General features: G+C 40.8%; 2 protein-coding genes and 1 long non-coding RNA gene across 5 annotated transcripts in view; 2 read left to right on the top strand and 1 right to left on the bottom strand.

Moving 5' to 3' along the window:
* Window positions 1-11,867, top strand: part of LOC148641188 (uncharacterized) — a 108,195-nt gene extending 96,328 nt beyond the window's left edge. For 2 of the 3 annotated variants that reach the window (XR_015930391.1, XR_015930390.1), the window contains exons 2-3: window positions 6,048-8,006; window positions 11,205-11,867. This is a non-coding gene — a long non-coding RNA (uncharacterized LOC148641188). Of the gene's footprint in view, window positions 1-40; window positions 154-6,047; window positions 8,007-11,204 lie in introns of those variants that run through there. The other variant, XR_015930389.1, reaches the window with a different exon arrangement.
* On the bottom strand, window positions 11,658-19,116 carry rbm7 (RNA binding motif protein 7). Its single transcript, XM_088619950.1, has 5 exons — window positions 18,348-19,116; window positions 17,444-17,606; window positions 16,125-16,212; window positions 15,323-15,425; window positions 11,658-12,679 (listed from the first exon to the last, which is right to left on the bottom strand). The coding sequence occupies exons 1-5, from the start codon at window positions 18,438-18,440 to the stop codon at window positions 12,350-12,352; spliced, it is 777 nt and encodes a 258-aa protein (XP_088476076.1). The 5' UTR covers window positions 18,441-19,116; the 3' UTR covers window positions 11,658-12,349.
* rexo2 (RNA exonuclease 2) lies at window positions 18,223-25,659 on the top strand. Its single transcript, XM_088619948.1, has 8 exons — window positions 18,223-18,307; window positions 19,114-19,456; window positions 20,221-20,304; window positions 20,437-20,514; window positions 21,109-21,220; window positions 22,523-22,631; window positions 23,484-23,537; window positions 24,258-25,659. The coding sequence occupies exons 1-8, from the start codon at window positions 18,246-18,248 to the stop codon at window positions 24,385-24,387; spliced, it is 972 nt and encodes a 323-aa protein (XP_088476074.1). The 5' UTR covers window positions 18,223-18,245; the 3' UTR covers window positions 24,388-25,659.
* Window positions 25,660-26,451: the final 792 nt, after the last annotated feature.

A 26,451-nucleotide genomic window follows, 5' to 3' on the forward strand; every position in this document is an offset into this window, starting at 1 on the left:
GCTTCGGGAAGGAGCCGGAAACGGGAAAACTGCTGTTGATTCTATCAACGCCTTAATGCGTGGAGGAGGAGGAGGAGGATGATGATGATGATGATGATTTGTAGCAATAAGAAGCAGCAGAGAAGGGAGAATGAGTCGCATCGTTCATTACAAGTAATTTGCCTCTTTTTCTAGCATTGCATTTTTTGTGGGTCATGTTTTTTGTTTACATTGTGCTCGTTAGTAATTTGCACTGGTTTATTTTTCTACATGCAAGGTGATGTGTTCGCTTGCCCTTTTGAACTTTATTGATACTGTAACCCCATGTAATGGCGCAGTGAAACTTTTTTTAATCCGTTATTTTTACTAATATTGATTTCGATGTTCTTATTTTACTATTCAAATCTTACCAATAATACGTTCAGACTACAGCCTTAAGTGCCTGTCTTGAGATCTGCTGAGTGAAATGCAGTTTTCCATAGCAATTTGTCGATTTTTAGATATTTTTCAATGGCCTTAAAAATATTTTTTTACAGGTGTTTCTCTGGGGTTTTTCCTCTTTTTAAAAATCTGTATTATGTGCTCTAATTGTGTTTTGTCTTCATACAACACCCCAATATTACCTGGATTATTAATTAGAACATACTGTAACTATCTAAACACTTCCTGAGGCGAAAGACGAGCTGTCCTCCAGATTTAAACTAACACTTCAGTGGTCATTGGAAACAGCAAACTGTTTATTCTGTTACAATTTTCTAAAAATGTCCCATGTAGATTTTAGACAGGTTTTTTTAACATGGCATTATTGGGAATGTACTGTATTGTATGTATACGCACGTTTTCCTGCTTTAGTCTGTAAACTCGTAACCTCAGTCGTTGTCCCAGCCTGCATCTTATCTCCGCCTCCCCGCCCGGTGGAAGAAGCTTCTCGGGGTTCCCCCAAAAAAAACTTTAGACATGTTTTCCACCAACCCCACATTAGCCCACCGGATTTAAATGCATTGAACGGCGACAATAGACACGCGTTATTCAATATTTGCGACTAAGTCTTAACAAGTAGGCCTGTTGATCACAGGGCTGTGTAAAACCTTCGGCCGTGCGCTGTGTCACTTGTGGGTGCGCTCGGTCCGTTCGCCCTTTTAATACGATCGCTTGTCAGTAAACTTCGTTTTCTCAGCTTCATTCACCTGAAGGGAATTCTTTTCCCTTTTTACAGTAACCTTGCTTCGAATCTTTTTTTTTTTTTTAGTATTGCGCTTTACACTTATTCATGATTCCAGTCGCATTCCGTCAAGATGCAGAGAGTGCGTTTCATAGGTCTGAACAGGGCAGAGGTCCGTGCGTGTCTGTCCCATGTTGAAGCCTTCAGTCCTCTCCGCGCCTCCTCCCCATCCGTTGCTTTTATGGTTAATTACTGTGTTTTTCATTCATTTTCAAGATTAACTTGTAGCGTCTGAAGTTCCCTTGTGCTTGCAGTTCTGTAACAGAATAACCCTCTAAAAATAAGGTTCTTGCGTGCCTGTATTTTTTTCTGTTTAAGTGATTTTTTTAATTCCGCGGTTATTAAATAATCAGTCTGATTTACGAGTAATCAATCAATACTTATTGTTTTTGTTTAAAGCTTTGAAGAGCGTCTCTTAAACGCAGTTCTGATTTACATTATACATTTGCTTCCACTTATACTGTACACGAAAATTAACGAAACAGCAGGTAACACTGAGCTATTACTAATAAGTTCAACATATTTTTCAAAAAATTCTTAAACCATGTTTCAAAATAAATAAAATATTATCATCAAGACTGAAGGAAGGTAGCTGAAATATTTAAATCGTTTTAATGTTGTTCATATTTTTCAGTCCCTCTCTCAGTAAAATAAAAACAAAATACAGCCAAAGGTTAGAAGAGAGAACGATCTGCAGTGATAGTAGTAATAATAAAGGTTCTTTTAGGTGAATGCAGCTCATTTGCTTGTATTGTCTAAGATTTGGTGTAAATGAATGAGGCGCAAAGACTGTCAGTGCTGGCCTGAGCGGAGCGGGAACGGTTTAATCTCGGGTTTGTAATGAGTTTTAACATGGCTGTATTCCCGTTCCCGGGAATATAAGAACAGTATTCATCTATAACAAATACAAAAAAAAAAGTGTTTGTCAACGACAAGCCTTCAGAAAGGATGGGTGGACAGCGGTCAGAGGCGCCAGCGGCGCTAGGCAGTTCGTTTCTTTTAATATTACACACAGTGCATGTAACACTGACGCCCGGGTTTTTAAACTTTCGAGTATACGGGTTACTGTGTTTGCCTGCTGCCAGAAATTTACATCATCTATTTTTAGTCTGCACCCATATGTACTGTAAGTTCATTTTAACCCTGTAATTAAAGCGCTCGGTTTACTACTGTCAGGTCTATCAGATTTACGACAATGTAATTTATGGTTAACACAGCATACCTGTTCGATTTCGAAATAGTAATAAAGCTTTTATTTTGTGCAGATTTATTGTTGGAGTGTTATTCCAGCAGTCTCCTTAAAAGCACACTACGAACTTCGTTTAGACTTATTAGAAATATATGTTTTAATCACATTTAGTTATTTAGTTTGTTGATATATGTATTATTATTTATCTCTTTATATAACCGCATGCATCGGTGTAATCCGGACATGAGCAGAGATCATTTACAATCATGAGGAAATTATACGATTTAATTTCGATCTTTTAAACCTCTCAGAGAACGTTGCAAAGACAATGAAAGAAAATAGAAATTTTGAAATATTGTCACTTAGATTGAGGAAACGTAATTGTAATCTTTAAATCTGCGATGTAAAATGAGAGGGAATAACAAGAGAATAACCCCCCAAAAAGGAAATGATTGTTGACATTTTAGGAATATCTGAAAAACCAAATGTACAATTCCAATTATTATAAACATAAAGGTACAGAATATAACACATTGCATTTTCCAAAAAAGGCTGTGATACGTAGTGTGAATGTAACATTACATCATGTTTTGGATATAAAACTTGGGTACTTTAAAATATGTTTATTTATTGCATAAGATCGTTGGATTGTCCACTACTGATTTGTAAATTTATCTCATTGCATTTTCTGTGGTGCTTGAAGGCACTTTAATAAATCCTGTGTTTTTGTCTCGCTTAGTACAGAACATCATGGCAAGCCCACCCATACTATTGCTCTTCGTTGTTTTTTTTCCTGAAATTTTAGTTCATATCCCAGTGTCCTTCACTGTTATCAGTGTAGAATGTATCATTGTGATCCAATATGTTGAAATCGCACTAGAATGAGCCCAGTGGAAGTACATTATCATGTGCCGTGTGCATGTCCCACAGCATCAGTTCTTCTCATCAGCAGTTAAAGCGCTCTTGGGTTTTCCTTCTATGTGTGATCTTCATTATTAGCTCCTTGCTTACATCTGTCCATTACCAGAAACAGATCATTATTGATGATTGATGAAGGTCACAGCTGATCCTGAAAAAACAGAGTGCAAGTTGGGCCTCCATGCATTGGGCAGGATGCCAGTCTATCACGAGGACAATTTCGTGACACTGACTAACTTGTCTCTGGGAGGGGGGAGGAATCCTGAACACCTGGACAACATCGAAATGAGCCCAAACATGGGAGAACATGCAAACTCCACACAGAAGGTGCCTTAGTTTAGATTCAAACCCAGGACCCAAGAGCTATGAGGCAGTGGTAGCCGCTATACTTTTTATTATTTTAAATACGTATTTGTATAAGTAATAGGTGTATGGACACCTGTTTCATTTTAAGCTGGTGCTAATTTTGACAGTAACTCTTTAAACCTGCATGACTCCAGTCGCTACCTTCCAATTGCTGTGCAATTGCACTGATCATTTCTTTATGGAAACAGTTTATTGTGTTACCCATAAATGTGCTATGAAATTTCCTAACTGCAATACAGTGATAATTTTGTCATGAACCACATATTTGTATAATACACTTGTTGTAGTCAGTACCATATAAAAGGTGTGTATTTTTTGTTTATATTGGTGCTTTAGCAGAGCTTTGCAGGATATTCTACATAACAAATGTAAGCAGTTGCTATGTAATTAAATTCATTAGGGACATTTAATTATCTAAACAATATTTACAACTGCAGAACCTTTCACTTTTAAATAAGTAATAAAATGTGCTGTAATTGATTGTCTCTCAAAAGCAGCTATTTTGTTTTGCAATTTACTGTACCTTCAACATTGTAATAGTTTGAGGTAATTTCTTCCAAAGTGTGGGACGGCCCCTGCTCTGTTACACTGTTACAACATGACACGTTTACATACAGTATATTAACGCCCATTACATTTTTATTAAAGAAATAATATAATATAAAACATCTTTGCCAGGAGGTATCAGTAATGAACAAGGAAATAAAATGGAGGATAAGAAATAAGAGAACTTGTGCCCCATGTGTACAATTGTGTCATTGTTACAATGTCCATCTTTTAGCTGCACATTTTGAAAAAGTATTTGCAGAGAAATTAAAAAAATACTGTTTAATTGTTTCACTCGACATCTTGGTGAAATGGCATACGGTGTTATAAGATTCATGCTGATATGTAGAGCCATAAAAATCAAACTAGGCCAATCCTAGCTTTGTGCAAAGAGGCATTTGTAAGTGAAGTCCTGAATGAGCGAGGAAGTGACAATAAGTGCAGTTGATCCAGTAACACTTGTACAGTAGGTTTTAAAATCAGAACTAAATAATAGACTCCATTTTAAAAGATTGAAGAAGCCAAGTCCAGAATCCAGAAGCTAAGTCCAAAGCTGTCAGTAAACCCTATTTGTGAGGTTATAGGTTGTTGGTTGAGTTGTATTTTTAACATTAAATTTCAGTATGTTATTAAAGAGCTCCTTCATGCGCCTCAGTCTTAATTTATACAAGTAAGATACTAATATCATACACGTCAGAATGTTGCAGTATTCCACAACTTTTATAGATAATTAAGGTGTTAAGAGAAATCACTCTCTAACAATATTATATTTATTCGAAATAATAAATTGGGCTATTGGGAATTTTTTGCTTAATGGAGGTGAATGCCTGAGTACTGTCTGTCACAAACAAGAAATATTAACACACAGATGTTTCAGTATGAACATATACTGCAGAAAGTATTCAGCCCCCTCCACTTTTTCCACACTTTGTGGTGTTGTAGATTTATTTCAAAATGGATCGAATTGATTCTTTTTTGCCATCAACACACAATACCCCATAATGACAAAGTGAAAACACGTTTTTAGGAATTTTTGCAAATTTATTAAATATAAAAAAAAACTGAAATTTGTCATTTACCTAAGTATTCAGACCCTTTATTCAGTACCTTGTAAGACCGCCTTTAGCAGCGATTACAGCTTAATGTCTGGTGCATAGAGGTGAACTGAACATATACTGAACATTTTCAAAACAATTAATAATTGACTGTTTTAAGTTGCCCTTCTTTTTAAACTGTAGTAATACATGTTTTGGGAACTTCATTTTCAGAACTATGGATTCCCCACCTGAGGAACTTGCACAGTGTGAGGCATCAGCCTCCTGATCCTTAAGCTTCTTTGCATTGGAAATATGAGATAGAGTTGAAAAACATGCATTGCCTTTTCTTTGCCAGTTCACAATACACTTAATTTTGCTGAACTTTTTACCAATTATGTTCTTTGCTTCCCTCCCATAGTTTAACATTAAAAAAATGGTGTCTATATAAACATCAACATATTTTTCATAAGTTGCATCTTTCTGTACAGTAACATCTTTTAGCTTGATTTGCAAATGTTGATGTGTCCTTGAACAACTTTTATAATTGCAAATAAAATGTCTTCTTCTTTTCTCTATACTTTGTCAGTTTCCCCTTTTCTCATTCAGTTTGATCAAAGACAGGTTAAAAACATCTCAGGAGGAAATTCTAGTGGATGTAAATTATAAACATGGATATGTGCCTTGATATTCATGCCTGGGAAAAGGATAAGTGAGATGGCAATATTTAAATGACAAATTTGCAATGGAAAGACTTTTGAAGGTTTGAAGCAGTTGCCTTCATTGTTTTCAGAGGCAGTGAAGACATCTGCGAGGCTGCAGTATATGGGGCTGGCACTGGAGCCCCTGAAATCCGAGCTGCGGGACGCAGGGTCCCCGGTTCCTGGTGAAGATCACCTCCACTGCCGGCGCTCTCAGGAATCTCTTCTATAAAAGTCCACTGGAGTGAGCACAGGACGCTGTAATCCCCTCTCTCTGGGCCCCCCGACGCCAGCCAGATTAACCCATTAAAACAGTTATGCTAGACCCTGTGTTTAATGACGGCCTTCCCAGCACTGTCCTGCAGTGGGGGGGCTGTTCTTCACCAAAGCCCTTTCCAAGCATCGAAAATATGTCAAGCTTCTGTGTGTGTTTGCACACTCTCTGCAGTATCATACTGTAAGTGGATTGTCCGCTAACATACACATTACGTGTATTTATGTTGTACTGGTACGGATCTATTTATTAACCTATTTTGTATTGGGTGTGCATGTTAGTATAGAATTGGGACACATTAATAAGCCACTTTTTCAAGGGAAGCTGGTGAATTTATTTCACATTCCATAGGATGTCACCACCTCCCTCTCTTTCAGGTGTTTAGTAAAATAAATGAAACATGCTCACCAACATGTTCTCTTCAGCAATTGTATCCTCTCCACATAATTGCAATATATCTTTCAGCATATGCAGTATATATTTAATGACAGCTTCAACACATTATCTCAAAATAAAAGGCTGTTATAGTGAGATACTATGTGGGTTAGATAAGCAGCCTGAGGGTGACTATTTTATACAAATGTTTTTAACAAGGATATATCTTTTAACCTTACTGAGCTTACCCCTTTTCCCCATCCATTTTATATTGTAAGCTTTACTTTGTAAAATTTACTTTGCGTGTAAACTAATTTGAAACTTTATACATTACATATTAGAACATGTTATATTTATATCGTGAACTACATTTATTTGACACAGCTAGGATCCACAGTATAGTTTCCCTACTTCCCGATGATGTACAGCATGCTGAAAGAGCTTCAAACTGAAATCTCGAAGGGTGGGTTGTGGCGCCATCTGCAGACAGCTGGAGCAGTAGGGGCGAGAGGTGCTGCAGCTCGGCTCTGACCCGCCTTGCCATGCAGCAGTCATCGTTGCCAGCAGAGGGCATGCTTTGTGCGTAGAGGTTTTGTTGAAAGCCCGTCTATTGACAGGTTATAAACATATTTACTGTATGGCGTGTAAATAATTCACACATTTTGCTTTCTAAAGCCGACAACAGTTTCCTTCACTTACTCCAGAAGCTTGCAAGGCTACTTACCTAAAGCAGTACCGTGACGTTTGACTCTTAAGGCGCATCGTAACCATGGCGAACAAGTTTAATCTGCGAATTGTTACTTATTATCGTTTTGTGTTGTCACACGTTTAAGCGGCCGCGTCGTGAATTAAACAGTATTGTAAATGATCCCTCCACCGCAGAGCTCCCTTGCGCGCCCGTGTTCCCTCAGTACGGTGCGCAGCCTGGCTGTCCTGTGTGTCGGCATCCCGTGTGCTGCAGGAGCCGCTGGCCGTGGTGCTGAAGGCAGCGCGTCTACTGCATGGGGAATGTAGGTTTTGCTCATTTCAAACACATTTCAATAATTAGGGAGGAGATTCTTTAGGAGCGTAAATGTTAAAAATGAGGATCTCTTTGCATTAAAATATTCTGACAGGGTTATAGCTGGGCATGTACTAGACTCCTGAAAACTGCCGATTTGTCAACTTCTAAACCTCTTTAAGCTTCAAGGTTTATAGTTCTGCACTGTTTTTTTTTTTTTTTTTACAATTTAAACATCTGCAATTTCAAGAAATAAACAAGTTTTACGTTTTAGGGTCTGTACTGGAATGCCAGTCCAAGCTCCTATTTTAGAAAAAAAATATACCAGTAAAGCATCATGTGACTGAGACGCATCCAGTCGGTTGAAGTTGGTTCTATGGAAGTGGCACCACTTTCAGAAAGGTAAGTTCATTTTTTTTGTTTTAATAGCATAAAGAACAGGTTTTGGTTTCAGTAATAAAATGCACTGTTAGATCATTGCGGTTTGCATTCTAACTTTATACATTTTTTAAAATTTGGGTATCCAATGTGCACACACACAATTGTACAATTATACAGTACATATATCTACAGGGTTATAGATCTGTGTTATTTACTTACATATATGGTACGACAGTTGATATTTGTGACTTCATTATCGGCACACACCTGTGACAACAGCTGTCCACCACTGAAGGCACCACTGCTGGCTGGAGCCTGCAGGATGTGGCCATGGCCGGGCAGCTTAGGGCCTGGCAATGCAGACAGGAAGACAGCCGGTAGTGACCCAGGGGGAGGTGCTCCTTTAGAGACTGCAGCATCTCTGAGCTAGATCTAGCTAGACAGATTTGATACCAGGGTTCTCCATGACTGTGCACCCTGGAAGGCAGCGTGCGCTAGCATCTACTGCCTGCTGTGGGGAAGCATTAAGGACAGGGTTACACTTGCATTTATTAAGATGTGGTTCATATGGAATATGAAATGTTCAGCTGTAGAGAAATCTGATTTAAAAGCTGTTTAAATGTGAAAGTCTGCATACATTCGAGTTGATGTTTTTATTGGCAAAAACATTTCACTGACAAGAATTCAGGTATATTTTAAAATCTTTGCCATCATAACACGATCTTCTGACTCTCAAACACAGTAGAGCAGTGGTTCTCAAACTGTGGTACACGTACCAGTAGTGGTACGCCGAGTGCTGCCAGCTTTGTTGTGTGCGCTGAAAAATCGGGACGATTTTCATATTTTCTATTTTAATACGTGTCGAATATGCAGCCTACGTACTGCGATACAGTGCGCGCTAATACTTCAGTGGACACAAGAGATACTCTGTAATTCTATACCACTCTATAGGAATGCGTGCTACGGACGAAGTGACCAATTGTATTTAAAAAAAAACGATCTCCAGCAAATAGGGAGGTAGGAGAATGTGCGTGATTTTGGAACAATGCCAATGTTGTAAACACAGGAATGCATAGAAATACGTGCTACTAACGCTTATAATCTTGTGAGCACAGGAAAGCGTGATAGATAACAGAAAAATATTTAAGAACTGTTCTAAGTTAATTTGAGAAAAATACACAGAGCGTCTCAGTTTTTCTCTCCCATGCACATGAAATATAAACTTAAAATAAATACGGAAATAAAAACGGAAACGGGGAAAAATGCAAGCTTGCGGATTGCTAAAGCAGGTAAGCCACACACTATTTTTGAAGAACCTTATTTACCGTTGGCAAAAGAGCTGACACGTATTATGTGTGGAGAAAAAGCTGCTAAACAGCTTGACCTGCTGCCCCCCCCGAAAGACACGGTCATTCATAGAATTATTGAAATGATATCAAAAGTACGTTGATAGAGCGCGTTAAGATGAGCAGGTGTTTTTCACTGCAATTAGCTGAGTCTATTGTCAATTTGGCCAATTCACTCGTTTACGTTAGATACGAGTTTGAGGGCATGTCCCATGAGGACTTTCCGTTCTGTAAGCCGCTACCAACAGGAACTACAGGAGAGCACATATTTCAGCTTCTGAATGAATTTATCAAAGTTTGTACAGATGGTGCTAGAGCGATGACAAGCCGACCGCGTCAGCGGTGTAGTTGCACGAATTAAAGAGGTTGCTCCAGAAATTAATGGACGCATTGCAACATTCACCGCGAGAGCTTTGCCATCAAGAAAATGCCTGACTATTTAAAATCTGTTAGACTCTGTTGTGAATTGTATCAAGGCTCGAAAAATTAATTCACATCTACTTTGCTTGACTAAACAAGCTCACCCCCTCTCACCGAAATGGTGCTTTTTTATTATTTTTATTTGTTGTTGTTACTGTTCTGTAAAACGCTTTGAGAAGCCACATTTAAAGGTGCTATATCAAATAAAGTGTATTATTATAATATTTATTATATGTATGTGTGAGTGTGTGTGCACGCACACTCATGTTGGTCATTGAGAATTTCTGGGGTTCCTACGAGATGATGACTTGTAGGTGGTACTTGGATGCATTGTTTGGATTAGGGGTGGTACTTGGTCCAAAAAGTTTGAGAACCACTGCAGTAGACTATACAGATTTAAGTTATTTACACAAACAGCAGTACGAATGCACATTTTCTTCTAGTTTACAAAAATTGATTGTTTGGGTTCAGATGGAGTAAATTATGATAAACGCATTCTGTTCTTATTGCCCTATAACTATCTTTCAGGTTAGATAAAAGGTTAACAGTGCATGCATCCTTCAAGTCTGGAAAACACTGGGATAGGCAAGCTGGTTTTTGTGCTTATGTGTCAGGAAAGGCTAAGAGACCAAGGAAATGTTTTAAAATAAAACTATATTCACTACCAGCAGTGAAAACAGACTTGATGGATGATGTTTTGAAGGTTAATCCCTTTTGGGCTGTTGAACAGCAAAATCCATAAACATCAACAACTGTGGGTATCTGTGGTCTTTTGCACTTAAAATACTAAACATTTACAAAAGCCTGATGTTGTTGTTTCACTTTGAGTTCAGTTCTACTCTCTTATACACCCCCAATAGCTGACCGATAGTAAAGATGCTGAATATCATTTGTAGTTTGTAATATGTTGGTATACAGAATAACAAAAAAAACATGTTTACCTACCTTTTCAAGTATACTTATAACCAACATCCACTTTAGGCTCCCTTTTCACAATAAAAATATATGAGAAGGTATTTTCTATTTTTTTAAGACAAAGTATGAAAACAACTTTATGGCTTTTAAGAAAGTTTTGATGTTGAGTATTGAAATGCTCCTTTCATCATGTGTCTATAATAATGAAGTTTGTTTGCCAGCAAACAAAACAAAAATGAGAAAATAAAGTTTTTTTTTTAAAGGGTATACAAAAATGTAGCTTCTCATATATTAAATACAAGGATAAAAAGGTCTGCATCAAGGGCAGTAATTCTTGTCCTGGAAAGACAGTCTAGTAGGTTTTACCGGTTAGCCTCTCCAGTTATGTCACCTTCGCTGCTCTAATGTGTACTAAAGCTCACTTGACATTTACCACGTCCCCAAGAGGTCAGATACCTCTGCTGTGCCCACCCCTGTGCCAACATTCACAAGTTATATCGTCTTCACACACGAAAAAAAGTTCTTCTCTTGTTTTCAGGCACAACGAATGGGTTCTTTTTTATAGTAGGAGCTTGATGTAACACCAAGATACGATGAGGAACCACTGGTACATTTCAAAGAATCGACTGATGAACATTACTGCTGCCTCCACTTTCTTTCCATGTAAATCTTTAGCTAAGTTTTAGATTATTTCATATTAAAAACAAGGGTAGTTTTTAGCTTTTCTGTTCTGCTTTTAAAAAAAGAGTCAAAAGGTTTGCACACAAGCACTGTGCTCAGAAGTGTTCCTGAAATTTCTACCATTTTCAGGGCTTTTTTTGATTACCTACTGTATTTATTAAAACAACACCGTGTCCCCCGCAAAGTCTGTGATGCTCTCTGTATAGAGAACACAAATCACAACGGAAACATATTGAAATGTAAAATTGCATGTACTGTAAATACCTGAGTTTTTACACAATGCACAAAAATGTATTTTTTGGCAGCAAAAGACAGTACAAAAAAAGTTTTAATATCACAACCAGAAATATACCTTGTTTCAGTCTCTGTTGGTCATTTGCATCATATTTACAGACAAGAAACCATGTACAGTTCTTAAACTTTTTTTAGTGTCTTATTTTGTGATGTTTCAGGTCCTTTGAAAAAAGAAACTGACCTATTTGTATCTCATAAAAAAAACAATAAAAAATTCAGTATAAAATATGCCTGTCTGTTATTAGTGACCTTTATGTTACTGACTGCATGTATGAGCCAGTCCTGAGTATATATGTGATTATTATCTCTGTACATGTCACAATAAATCCCAAATAACACCAGTATCAGCATTACTGGTGAATACAGACCCATTATAAAATTAAATCAACGTTCAATATGTAATTCAGCCTTGCCACTGCACCTCAAAAATATGTAATGCAATAGCTTAATAATGCATTATTCTTCCTATTTTTGTTGGGTATCTCAATGATTTAAAATTAAGTATCAAAACCAGTAGGAATTAAGGAATAATCTTAAATGATAAAAAGATAAAATGATCTCATATTTGCTTGCTGCTTTCTACAGTCTCTCTCTTAAGAGTTCTGGTTAATCAGAACAGCACTGGGTTTTAGTGGAACACCCTATATAAGAAAGCTCCTCACACTTAAAATAAGGCATAAAGATTTCTATCGTAATCTCCAGTGAAGTCTAGGAGTATCTGTGCTGGCGCCACCTGCCCTCCCTGGAGGTGTCCCTGCGCCGCTCAGGGTGGTCTCTGCTGCGGGTGCTGCTCATCCTCTCATCCTGGAGATAGTCCTCCCGCTGCCCTCGGAAGTGCCACTCGGAGCCGGAGCCGGAGCTGGAGCCGGAGTCTGGGAAGCGCTGTTCACGGCTGTAGTGCCCGCCGTCCTGCTGGTGGTGGTGCCTGTGGCCACGGTGTGGGCTGCCCTCCTCCTGCCAGGGGCTGCCCTGCCTGTACTGCTGGGAGCCCTGCTGCTGGAATCCTCTGGACCGCTGCTTCTGCCACATGTTGTTGACCTGCAAGAAAAGCCAAGGACTCAGCCACCTGTCAGCCGACACCCTGGTCCCACGGCTAACTGACAGATGACCAGCAGCTGTTAAGTGATCCACATACATGAAACGCAAGTCAAAGAAAATGTACGTTTTGGCACCCTCAGACTGCTCAGCCTGGTCTATTAGTCATAGTCTCTTTCTAGTCAGCTAGAACAGAATTACTTTTAGTCACATAATCGTGCAGAGAAATGTATGTAATAAAATCTATAAAGATTTTAGCTATACATTGTTAGTCTAAAATTAATTACTTAATTTATATAATTTATTTTTAGTCTTAAAATATTAAGGAAATTAAGGTCAGGTTCTTTTTTCCCCCAATTTACAGTTAAGTGTTCTAACTGGATAGGCTTCTATTTGTGTGGCAACATTTTATTTACCAATTTAAGCAAGGAACAAGTGCATAAAACAGATTAGAAATTTTAACCATTATTATAAGAAAATATTTCATACATCTAATAACACTTCCAAAAAGCACAAGTTTTTTTTTTGGCACAATCCTGTATTGTTCCCCAGAGAGGTCAAATATCAAATACAAGAAGTAATCATGTAATAAAGGGTAAATGATCTCTGAATAAATGATATCTCTGTGTAAGTCTTTCCTCCACACAGCCTTGGCTCATTTGGATGATCAAGACATATGTCAGAATGCTATTCATTACAGCTCTGCCTTTGACACTCTAATCAGCAAGCTTAATGACCTGGGCATCAGCACCTCTCTATACAGCGGGATTATGGATTTCCTGACTGGCACACTCACAGACTGAGGTCGATGGAAAGCTTTCTTCCAGACTGACCGTCAATGTAGGTGCCCCTCGGGGCTGTGTGCTTAGCCTAATGCTGCTCTCCTTGTTTACCTACAATTGTGTGACCAGACACAGCTCCAACTTAATCTACAAACATGCTGATGACCCTACCATCATTGGCCGAATCACCGCTAATGATGAGACAGCCAACAGGGATGAGGTCAGGAACCTGGTAGAGCAGTACTTTGAAGATCTCTCCCTCAACGTCAGCAAAACCAAAGAGCAGGTTATCCATTCTAGAAAACAGGGTGGGAACAACACCCCTTTTTACATCAATAGAGGTGGCTGTAGAGATGGTTAGCAGCTTAAAGTTCCTGGGTACCTTCATTGCTAATGATTTAACGTGGTCCCAGCATGTAACTGGAGCTACAAAAGAAGGCACAACGGCACCTATACTTCCTCAGACAGTTGAAAACATTTGGTCCATCTTCAAGTTAGACAGGAGCACGAAGTTTCTTGGTGTGCATATTACAGGTGACTTCACTTGGTCCCTGAATACCACCTCCCTAGTCAAGAAAACACAGCAGCGTCTCCATTTTCTGCAGTGACTTGAGGAGGGCAAACCTTCCCTCCCCCATTCTTACCACCTTCTACAGAGGTATCATTTAGAGCACCTTGACCAGCTGTAGAATTGTTTGGTTTCGGAATTGCAACACCTTAGACCACAAGACCCTACAACAAATTGTGAAAACATTATTGGAGCATCCCTTCCTTCCATTCATGTCATCTATCACAAACGCTGTTGCACAAGGTTTCCAGTATAGTAGATGACCCCTCCCATAAACTCTTTGCCCTCCTTCCATCTGGAAAAAGATATCGCAGTATACGGGACAGCTCCATCAGATTCCCTAACAGCTTTTTCCCCACAGGCTGTTAGGCTTCTCAATGCCCTGGTACCTATTGCACCTACTCCAATTCCAGAAACAAGGCTTAAACTCTCCCAATGTTTAGTGTATATTATGCGAAGTATTTTTTATACAATTCTGTAACGGTTAAATTGCATTATATATATATATCCTGTGTACACTGCCTCTGTTCCGGTGTACACTGTCTTAGTTTGCAATCTTATTTATTAATATTAGTATTATTAGTCCTGTCTACATTGTCTATGTCACTGTCTTGTCTGTAATAGCACCATGGACCAGGAGGAATGATATTTCATTCCACCGTATACTTGTATATGACTGGAATGACAAACTTGAACTTGAACCGTCCTTACCACATTTTACAGGTGCACTACTGAGAGTGTGCTCACGTGTGGTATTACAGTGGTGTTTGGCAGCAGCTTGTTGTCTGATCAGAAGGCGTTAACAGGGGATGATCAGGTCAGCCCAGTCCATTATATATCACTGTCTCATCTTAATATACTCAAACAAAGGCAAAGGCATTTAGTCTTTGTCATCATCACTGTAGATTATTTTTGTAAGCGTTTCATCATCTCTGACTAAAATGAAAAACAAGACACTGCAAACATTTCAGTCCTAATTTCCATCAATGAAATTAACACTGTTGCTTGGTTGCAGCTGAAGTCCACAACAGAAGACCAGTTGTGGCTCCCAGTTGAAAGTTAACTATGTTGATTTCCCCTAGCTACACTACATGATTTGTAGAGAAATCGATCAGCTTCCTAACACAGAAAACCTTAATTTTGTCTTAACAGTAAATTTAATAGATCAGTTTAAAGTACCATATTCTTCGATGAATTACAAGCTAAGTTAAATCAAAAGGGTCTGATGCATCCATGAATTCCTGCTATTTGCCTACTAAAGACAGACCGCCGGTGTGGACCCAAGGGGACACTTACCATGGCTTGTCTCTGCAGACTGTCTGGGGAGGAGTAGGATCTCTGAAGCTGTGGAGGGGTGGAGTAGACCTGGGAGCCCATTAGATCTGGCACTCTGTCATACCTGAATTGGGGATATACCTCACGTTTAGAAAACACAGCATGCACAGAATGAAATCTTAACATGGACCTACATCACATACATGACGCAATATAAGGGTCACATAAGGGAAAGCATTTTTTTTCTAATTGCAAACTGCACAGTTTGTCCAAGCTTCTTAAGAGACATTCACACTTAAAAACATGCCTAAAAAGTTGATAATACCATCTTTGCTCAAATTACATAACAGACCAATTATGCAAGCAGGTCCCTTGTAATAGACAATGTTAATAAAATACTCACTGTATAAGGGTATGGCCCCAGGATGCAACCCATGTTATTCTTCGGTTTGTTTGTGCTTATTTATTTTAGATGTTCAAGTATACCTTTACGGTACAGCATTATTGTATAATCCCTATTCATTTTAAGTAATTCAACACTATCTTTAGAATTGCTCAAATACTGGGCAAGTGTATCTGCAAAGCAACGTTTACAAAATCTGGAAAAGCCATATGACAAGCAAAAGCTGACAGGTATAATTGTTTGATGAAAGCTTTCGTGATGTGCACATCAAAACAAGTTCAGAGGCGTTTTGACAGCAGCCTTAATCCTAGTCTCCGCATTACACAATATCTGGCAAACACCTGCTGAAATAACCTCCATCACCAAAACACCCAGCACCCTCGTTTCTTCAGCCATGTTTCGTAATTGTGAAGTACGCACCTGCCGCCCTGGGGTGAGGGCGTCCCCGAAGAGCTCAGATTCTGAGAGCTGCCCGGGCTGTTTCCATCTGGGCTTCTGTGGGTGCTTCCTGACACACCAGAATAAGAAAAGGTTCATGTAAATCTTCATACCTCAGAGCACAAAGCCACATGGTTCTGATGGATTTCAAGCTAAACTCCTACATTTAAAAAAGTATAGGAAGAATGTTTCATGTATACCCAAGATTGTATTAGCGCTGGTCACAAATGTTTCCTTCCGTCTCCATTCTCTAAATTCAAAACCAAGCGGTCTGAATGTGGAGTGAGAGTGAAGAACCAGAATCTTATAAAGATGAGCTCTAATTCTGCTTCTAAAAACAAGTTCTCAAGTAATGTAAGCAATTATTTAATGACATGCTTTTTCCTACTGATTTGCTGGCGTTTTGCCTCTTACCTAATTAAAGGTAAATGCCGCTAGGATTGCAGCTTATCTCAGTACCAAGAGCTCTCCGAAGTGAAGGGAGAATTAACACGGTCTGCCTCCAAAAGAGCCACAGACCTTTCCATTGTTATGACCATCATTGATAATACATGACTTGTGTGGTGACAGAGGACTGTACTACTGCAAAACACCACACTGTTGATCACTGACCTCAATGGTAAATGTCTTAAGATGTTATACTGTCACTTCATAGGAAATTACCATGTTTTTACACAGAAAGTGTCCCTAGTAGATGTAGTCCATAAAAATGTATTTTTCTGAAAGCAAGGCAGCACATCTGAAATGATCATGTATTTCAAATAATTTAAATTAATAAGCAGTTATATTGGAAATTGTATTTTCAGACCAGAAAATAAATAGCAAAACATCTCAACTGATTTTAGCTCCCCCCCCATCTCAGTATTATTACTGCTACTTTCCACAATCTGACTATGGCTGTAGTGTTTTCTGCGGCAGCCAGTCTTGAAGATCAGCACAGCCCAGTGTCTGGGGTCCCACGTCTGGACAGAGACCTCACAGTGCTGAAGGACAGCCCATTGTCCGGGGTCCCACGTCTGGACAGAGACCTCACAGTGCTGAAGGACAGCCCAGTGTCTGGGATCCCACGTCTGGACAGAGACCTCACAGTGCTGAAGGACAGCCCAGTGTCTGGGGTCCCACGTCTGGACAGAGACCTCACAGTGCTGAAGGACAGCCCATTGTCCGGGGTCCCACGTCTGGACAGAGACCTCACAGTGCTGAAGGACAGCCCAGCGTCTGGGGTCCCACGTCTGGACAGAGACCTCACAGTGCTGAAGGACAGCTCAGTGTCAAACAGATGACATTGGTTATCAAGTTACCTGATCGGAACTGTATTTTCAGTGGCCTCCCAAACAGGCTGGTTCCGTTCAGCAGGTCCATTCCATACGGCACAGACACCTCGTGTTTGAAGTTCACGAAGGCGAACGGTTTCGGCCTGCCATCCTTGTCCTTCGGGATTTTCACGTTAATCACAGGGCCAGCCTGTTGCAGACAAGGGAAAACCAGCCCAACAAAACCCATCAATCATCTCACAATCTCTGGTACTTTTAACATAAGTTAAGCCTCCCGTAGCTTTGAGATATGAACAAGTGGAACAACTGAGGTAAACAACAACTGAGTTTTGCGTGTCTGAGGGCAGAGTTACCACTGGGAAAACCAGGCTGCTGCTGTAGGGAGTACTGGAGGACCAGACTGGCACCCTACTCGTTGAATAAAACTGCCCAACTGATACCCACTGCTGAACTAGGGTCTGAATTCACTAGGTCGCAAACATACTGTGAAGATATTAACCCTTACGTCCCGTCTAAATTCTTTTCTGGACCTGCGCGAACCGGTATGGGACTTCTCTACGGGTACCGCACTTCTCCTTACCCCGTCATGCGCCTAAACTTTTACGCTACACAAATAATGGGAACGCCGTTACATTTCCGTCGTTTAATAACGATTGTCATATGAGGTAATTAGCTACAGCGGGGCTGCTGGTCTGGTCGACCCGGTGGGCCAGCGACCGGAAGCCCGGTGAGCCGCGCGCAGCCCTGCCTCACGCGCCGGCTTTCAAACCGCCAACGTCTAAACCGCGTGCTCTCGCTCCGGGCGGACCGCCGCCAGATACAGCGTCCGATGGGGAAAACAAAGCCGAACACTGTGGGGAAACAACAAACATGTCCTACTAGTCCGCTCGAGTGAGACAGCTAGGCTCCCCCCCGTCCTCCTCCCGCTTACCTGCAAAAATAACTCGAACAGCAGCTCTTCGGTCACTCTTGTATCCAAATTTCCAACAAACAGCGTCTTGTCGACTTCATCGGACACCCCCATTATTTAATTTAAATTAAAATAGTTTAAAACATGAATTACAGAAAAAAACCCCACAAGAGCAAAAGAGAAATTCGTAACCAACAGGCAGGCAGGCCGCTGTTCAAGCCTCGTTTCCGTGCAATTCAGTTTTGCCCCGCTGGCCTCGTTTTCGTGCTGTAACCTCTGACCCCCGCATGCCTCGTTTTCGTGCTGTGACCTTTGCCCTCCTTGCCGCATTTCCGGGCAATGAGTTTTGCCCCACAAGCTTCGTTCTTGTGCTGTAAACTTTGCCCCGCAAGCCTCGTTTTGAGTTCACTGTTTCTGCTCTTAGGATGGTTAGCGTTGTGTGAAGAGTAATTCATACACTTTTAAATGCATTTAAGTAAAAAAACAGTTACCTTTATGACATATAAAACAACAGTAAAAGCAGCCAAAATATATGTAATCCGTGTACACGTGATTACCCTTATTATTCTGCAGGTTCCCCAACTATTCTAAATGTAAACTTTGCATTGACCAAAAAGTTTGCAAAACCAAGACATGGAAGAACTAGGTTAATTACGTAACCAAGTAATACCCCTTAAAGACCCCGGTCTTTAAGGTCGTTTAAGATCCAAATAAAATTAAAAATTATGATTGCATCCTGTGAATCACTTTTTTTCCCCCGCTCCGTGACTGTTTATCTTTACGACAGTCGGGATCGGAAGTCGACCAGGATGCCGGTGTTCCCCAGATCGGCGTGGACTGCTGGCAGAGGGGGTCTTGCGACGCTGTTGAAACTGCGTGGCGTGACCGGTCTGCATGCACTCGGACCCGCCGCCTCGGTCCCCTCCGCGACCCGCACGCTATCCAGGACTGCTGCTGCGGGCCGGTCCTGCGCAGTCCGTGCTGCGGCGGTCAGATCGGGCGGACGAGCAGGCGGGGTGGCCGGTCTGTCCGAGGCTGGAGTGGATCGCTGCCCCTCAGCCGAGATGACATCTTCCACAGCTTCTGTCGCGGAGAGCATGGGCCAGAGGCTGGTGTGGGTGGATCTGGAGGTACCGAAGTAACTTTCAGCAACTTCCAGTGCTGGTTCGGGGACCGTAGCAGTAGACTCGTGCTTTGTTCGCGGACGTGTAGGGAACCAGCGCTTTCGTATTTCGCCGGAAAAAGCCTAATGCTATTGCCTCTGGGTGTCATTAGCTGACCGTTTTACGTGCAGCCCCTTTCTCCATTTCGTATTAAAGTTAAGAAAGCAGATAGATTATCACACTCGGTAGTCTGGGCTTTGTTTTTAAAGTGTTTTTTTTTTTTAGTTTGTGTGTGTGCGTTCTCAGTTTCGTTGACGCCAACCCAATCTTAAGAAAGTAGCTCCTGCGCTACTTTTACAACAGATACCAGTAATTCTGATCTGCGTTTCCAAAAGGGTCGTGAGAGAGACTGTAAGAGATAAATGTGGGGTGGCGGGAGAGCAGCAATAGTTACTGCTGTGACGATTTTGTCCAAATAGTTCAGCATCATTTCGTTCCCTGCACGGCAGCTAGTCTTCCAGGCGTGGGTCTTGGAGACCAGCCCTGCGCTCCTCTTGGCTCACACCATGTAAAGCCGAAAAGCTTGTCGTGTTTTCTGGTCGGGGGGCCTTTGTTTCGATAAGAAAAAAAAACCACAGTCACTTGCAGCAGCTGCACCGAAAACCAAAACCGAAGCCGAGAGCCGAAGCTTTACAGATGTCTCGATTTCGCTCTGAAATGCGCGACCTTTCAAACGAAACTGGGCCTTAGGAGCATGAAAACGCGTTTCCTCTTGTTCTGTCTTCCCGCAGATGACAGGCCTGGACATCGAGAAGGACCAGATTATTGAGATGGCCTGCATCATCACAGACTCTGAGCTCAACATAGTGGTGGAGGTAACTACTTAAACTACTGTGGCAGCAGCTGATGACAGTGCTAGTTCGGGTCTTGTCCTCTCTCTCTCTCGGTTTAGTGTGTTTAACCCTCGCCCCAATGAGAATTTTGTTTCGTTGTCTCTGGATGAACAGGGCCCCAATTTAATCATCAGTCAGCCAGACGAACTGTTGGACAGCATGTCAGACTGGTGCAAGGAACACCACGGCCAGGTAAGTACGCGGATTCTCTGCTGCTGCTTCACGGCCAGGGCCTGCTCACGCTGCGAGCTGTGAGTGCAGGCGTCCTCGGCACAGCACAGTTCCCCGCGCCACCTCGGACGTTTGCAGCAGTGCAGCGTTTTCCTCTCTTTTCAATGGTTGAAGTGGTTCGAGGAGGCAGCTGCGTCAGCACGCGTCAGCTTCAGAGGAACGAGAACAGGTTTATTCCAGGCTGAAAAGAGAAGAAAAGAAACACAACGTTTCAGCTGTGGAGCCTTCTTCAGGTGTCGCAGCCGAAATGTTGTGTTTCTTTTATTCCAGGCTGAAAAGAGAAGAAACCTGTACTTGTTTTACGGTTGCATGGCTGAAAATGTATAGAACAGTCTAAACACCCATGCTATGTTTTTTAAAAGAGTTTGCCGGATTTCTGTAAGCGGTCAGAGAGGAGGAGTTGCACAGTGGCTGTTAGCTGCTGTGTGGCTGAGTGGGGCCCGCAGGCCTCTGGCCCCATCGTTACTGGGAGAATGGGCCGTGAGGAGACGCTCCGTCACTCTCACTGGAGAGGTTCAGCCTTCTGCCCCTGTCTCTCCACTCCTTCGTCCCCAGTCAGGTTTGACGCAGGCGGTGCGGGACAGCAAGATATCCCTCCAGCAGGCCGAGTACGAGTTCCTGTCCTTCGTGCGCCAGCACACGCCCCCGGGACAGTGCCCTCTCGCAGGTATGCAGCCCGGCTCTGAGCGGCTCACTTTAGTCTGGAGTTTCGGCAGAAACATCATATACAGTGGAAATCAAGAGTCTACACAGCCTTATTGAAATTTCAGTTTTTGTTGATGGGAAAGGCTGAAATCAAGACACATCATGTCAGACCTTTTTCACCTTTAATAAGATCTTGTAACCAACAATATTTAAGTAAAAAACAAATGGATCATTTTTAGGAAAAGAAAATTAAAAATAAACTTTCAATGCCTTGGTTGCATTAGTGTGCACAGCCTTTATAAAGGTGGATGTAACTGTGTTCAGATTTAACCAGTCACATTCCAAATCATGTACAAAGGTAATTTGCCTTCACCTGACATAAATTCTGATTAGTCCTAAATAAAATCAGCTGTCCCTGTAGGATTTCCCCAAAGGTTTCTTGTTTACTTAGTGCAGAGATAACCATGGTCCACAAAGAGCTAACAAGATCTATGGGATCTTATTATTAAAAGGCAAAAAAAGAACATCCAAGCCCATGCTTCTCTTCAGCAGGGACAGGGGCTCTGGTCAGGATAGAGGGGAACATGCGTAGCTCCAAATATCAAGATATTTTGACACAAAACCTGCTGCCCTTTGCCAGAAAGCTGAAGTTCAAGAAGAATTTCACCTTTCGACATGACAATGATCTGAAGCACACAGCCAAGTCAATCAAGGAATGGCTTAAAAATAGACCAGTCAGAGCCTGGATCTCAGTCCTATAGAAAATCTGCGGACTGACCCAAAGAGGGCTGTGCACAGGAGATCCCCTTGCAATTTCAATTCAATTTATTTTGTATAGCGCCTTTCACAACGAGCTTGCCCCAAGGCGCCTAACAATGCAAGTGACCATACATGTTGTGGATACAGAACAGAAAAGACCAGAAGACAACGGACAATTTGACTTAGCTTAAACTCTTCTGCAGAGAAGAGTGGGATAAAATTGCAAAATCCAGGTGAGTTAAGTTGACAGAGACTTATGCAATCGAGGCATTGAGAGTTTTTTTTTTAAACTAAAACTAATCCATGATTCCAAGGTGAAATTTCAATAAGAGTGTGTCAGCTTCAGTCAGCTGTTCACATTATCTTAATCCATGTTAGAAACAATTATCTAGTCTTCACATCATTGCTTCTGTTTAACATTCCCTGTGTCCGCAGTCACAGTGCTGATGTAATCATTTTCCTTAAGGATGCTGTTGACATATGCTGCAGCACTAGCAGTTAAAACAAACTGGGCTTTAAGAAACGCGGAGATGTGTGTGCTTTTCTCCGCATGACGTCTTTCCAGGGAATTCGGTTCATGCCGATAAGAAGTTTTTGGACAAGCACATGCCTCAGTTCATGCGCCACCTTCACTACAGAATCATTGACGTCAGCACCATCAAGGAGCTCTGCAGGTAAAACACTGAAGGGGTCTTCATTAAGGCTTTGGGACCGTGAAAGTTTCAAAGGGTGCTCTAAAAGAACAGCTTTCCCGATAATAGGAGTAACAATTTTTCTAGCGCACCTGGACGTTTTGTAAGTGTAGATGCGAGTGCATGTTTGATGACAGTCGCATATTAGGGCGGCAGGAAATCAAAGTGCCATGTGTGTGGTTTCATGTCCAGATTTCTCACTTGCCTAGCAGTGTTCCTCCTCAGGCCACAGGACAGGCTGTGTGCCTGAAGATGTTGGCCGTTGTTCCCTTTATCATACACATCAGGGAAATTTCATCAGGTTTTTTTAAACTCTTGGTTTAACAGCTTAATAGGGGGGAAGGGGTGTCTGTTATTGCTGAATGTCCATTAAATCATGATGTTTTTTAGCCTCAAAAGGCACTATTATATGAGAAAATACAGTATCTATACAGTGTATGTATACATACTACATATGCTTACTGGTTCTTTTGACTTATTTTTTGAAGAAGCTGCAGTCAACACAGTCAAAGAAATGTGTTCCTGTGCTTTTTTTATCATAAATATACAATATAATGCGTCATAAATTTACTGTATAAAATTTGCTAAATCATATGAAACACAAACCCATCATAAGCAATCATCTTACCCCTATAGGACATACTTGATATTCCCGAATTTCAACCCTGTGTAGTATTTATTTTAATGCGGTTTTATAATTTGTGCGTTGCGTCATTATTGCGGGGAAAAGGCCGATCCGTATTTCTGATTTCACAGACATAATTAATTCCTCCCTTTTTGGATTTTGTCTGTGAAATCAGAAGTCTGTTCAAGTGAGGGTTTTTGCTCTTCTAGGCGCTGGTTTCCAGAGGAGTACAAGCTCGCCCCAAAGAAGAAAGCTTCACACAGGCAAGTCTTGGGATCTGTTGGCAGTGTTGGAAGGGGGGTCTGTCAAGTGTCTCAGGAAAGGCTGTAAAACGCTCTTGAGTGTTTCAGAAGCCTGTAGTGCTTTCATCCTTTCCTTTGAAAGCCACGCTTTAAGTAAAACAAGAAAGTCAGTGCCCGGATTTCAACATCTCTGAAAGTTTCTCATAGCATTTTCATTGTGGTTTCCTCTCTTATGGTTTCAGCAGGCCTTGGCTATGCCAGACTGTGAGCAAAGCCTGGCATGCCAAAGGAATTAGTTAGAAACATCTGCTGTGGTATGTCATGGATTTTCCTTGATCCAGTACAGTAAAGCACACCATAGCAACACTAATATCAAACTGCCCTACAAAAGAGTAAAAATACCAATTTGAATATACCATGGTAAACTTAACACATTCACTTCAACCTGGTTCCCTTTGTCTGTATGATTATTCTTCTCATTACACGCCTGATTAAAGCACACCTTCATGTAAAAGTACAGGGCTGACTCGGTACTGCTACTTTAAATGTACAGTGCACACATGTAATGCTTGTGTTTTTTCATCCCGTTAGTTAATTAAAATTATATATGTGCATGTATATACTGGGTATAAAGAATGATAAATAAAATTCATAAGCAGGTGTTGCTGTTGATTGAGAGTAAAACTCACATGTATTGCGAGAAATGTCTTCTAGAGCACTGTTTCATTGGGAATTTTTCAGAGCATTGGATGACATTCAGGAGAGCATTAAGGAGCTCCAGTTTTACAGAAGGAACGTCTTCAAGCCTAATACAGAGGAGAAAAAGCGTAAAATAGTGGAGAATGGAGAAAATACCAAGACTTCCGGCTGAGCCAGTGGAATAGAGGAGAGGGAAGCTGTGGAAGTCGTTGTAAAGGAACAACTTGAAAATCTCGTTTGCACACAGTGGCCAACTGTTGCCTTTCTGTGGGACTGATGGTGTTCAAACCCTCCTTTATTGATGCTGCACATGGCAGAAAAAGCAGTATCTCTCTTTTTTAAGTTACTCTTCCTTTTCTTACCACAGTTGGTTTTTAATTTGTTCAGAAGAAATGCCTTTGTTGAAATTCCCGGAGTGCTTGTAATTAAGCCCCGTTATTTGTCTCTCTTTACCAGGACATCTGCTTTTAATTTTCTTGCCCTGGTGTTTAAAAAAATAAATAAACCTGATGGATGTTAAGAATATAATTTCTTATGTTTAATATCATTTGTAATAACTTGAAGCAAGCTTGATGTTATTCATTAATGTTACTTATGTAACTAGATTTGAAGACGGGTTGTTTCTGTTAATTAAATGAATCCCATCTAATCATATTAGATTTTTTATTAGGAAGTTACCATACACAGAAAAATAATATTTAATGATACAGGCCATTTAATGTTTTGTAAATAAAGTGATAGAAGGGTGAAAATGTTTTAAGTGGGGAAAAATGGCTTAAATATAGGAGTATTTAAGTAGTAGTTAACATCTAAACATCTAGCAATGGTAGTATTTTAAAGAGCCCTTAATGGCATTGCTAAGTCTGTATTTTAGTGTGGTCTGTTAAAATAAGAAGCTGCCTGTATCCAGACAGTCACCCATTGGTGCACTCCTTTCAAAAACAGAAGTGTTCACCTCCATTATTTAAATTTTACAATCTGTTCCCTTAATAAAAGATTGATGAATCAGTACTGGCACCAGGTGGCAGTGTTGGGCGCTTTTCAATGTGAGGACAGTCCTAGTAGCACTACTGACAAGCCACCTCATTCGGAGCAGACTGCGTTACTCCTGAAACAATATGCCATACAAGCTATGCTTTTAATTTACCTTTTATCACAGCCAGCCATTAACCTTTGGTGAACTGCACACTCAGGAGAGCTGCCTTCTCTGAAAGGGCTTCAGCAGAAAATTGCAGCATGTTGAGCAATTCTGTTTCCCCTGATGCGGAGTTACAGCAGAGCTCTTCAGTCAGAGATCTAATCCAAACTCAGTTCCTAGGTATTCACTCACCACACTGCCAAAAAAAAAAAAAAGATTAAAATGGACAGACTTGAGAAGAGCTGTAGGATAACAGTCATTTTTTTTTCTCAACATGAAAATAAAGGCACTTCGGAGATCTCTGAACTGACGCTGTTGTACTTTTGTTTCCAAAGCACTTTCGTTGTTAAAATATTTAAAAAAATCTTGGGAATTGGAGCTGGCCAATGCTGACGGTCTTTCACCAGAAACTGAGGAGTGGGAGTACAAAGGAAGAATGCATCAGACTGCACTGAATGCAAAAGCACAGTACTTAATGCATAATACAGGAATTCAATTTTAAAGAGTGGGAAATAATTTAAAAATTGTTCCTTACATGGTCTGGCAATGTCAGACCAAAACACACATGCACGACCAAAGCATGACAATAATATCCAGTGTGCTTTTCAGAATTTATGCACAGTGTAGTTAATACTCCAGATTAGCACACCAGCTTTTCTTCATCAGAAACAGAGTGGTCTGAGTTGCATTCTACTTCTTGTGCTACTGTAAGTCACAGAAAAAAAAACATTGGTGAATGCTTAAATGTTTAGCAGGAAACGCAATGGTTTCGGCTACTGTTTGAAAAAAAATGATCTTCCACATCTAATATCTGATGCAGCAATTCACTTGCTAATTATATGGAAAGTTTGCGTGTTGAACAACAGACAAAGGCCCTTCTGAGAAGCTACTTAACTCTAATATAACAACAATATTTGGGGAAATGGGTGAGAATGAAAGGTTTCTTGTTTCTCTGAAGATGGCAATACAGTTTGTACCACTGTGTCTGCTTGTTGAGGCAGACCTTTCCAAGGTTTTAAAAGCATTGGAAGAGAACGCTGGGCCCAGGAGATATTTGAAAATTAGAGAAATTAAATCTCCTGCACTGTATACTTCAAT

The sequence above is a fragment of the Lepisosteus platostomus genome, chromosome 25 (assembly GCF_059453375.1).
Source record: "Lepisosteus platostomus isolate fLepPlt1 chromosome 25, fLepPlt1.hap1, whole genome shotgun sequence".
NCBI classification, from domain to species: domain Eukaryota; kingdom Metazoa; phylum Chordata; class Actinopteri; order Semionotiformes; family Lepisosteidae; genus Lepisosteus; species Lepisosteus platostomus.

Coding starts and splice junctions, on each gene's coding strand:
- rexo2 (XM_088619948.1), top strand. CDS start 18,246: ATGGGGAAAACAAAGCCGAACACTGTGGGGAAACAACAAACATGTCCT. Junction 19,457..20,220: donor TGGTGTGGGTGGATCTGGAG/GTACCGAAGTAA, acceptor GTCTTCCCGCAG/ATGACAGGCCTGGACATCGA. Junction 20,305..20,436: donor AGCTCAACATAGTGGTGGAG/GTAACTACTTAA, acceptor CTGGATGAACAG/GGCCCCAATTTAATCATCAG.
- rbm7 (XM_088619950.1), bottom strand. CDS start 18,440: ATGGGGGTGTCCGATGAAGTCGACAAGACGCTGTTTGTTGGAAATTTG. Junction 17,607..18,347: donor TGTTCGAGTTATTTTTGCAG/GTAAGCGGGAGG, acceptor TGTCTGCAACAG/GCTGGCCCTGTGATTAACGT. Junction 16,213..17,443: donor GAAAATACAGTTCCGATCAG/GTAACTTGATAA, acceptor CTGGTGTGTCAG/GAAGCACCCACAGAAGCCCA.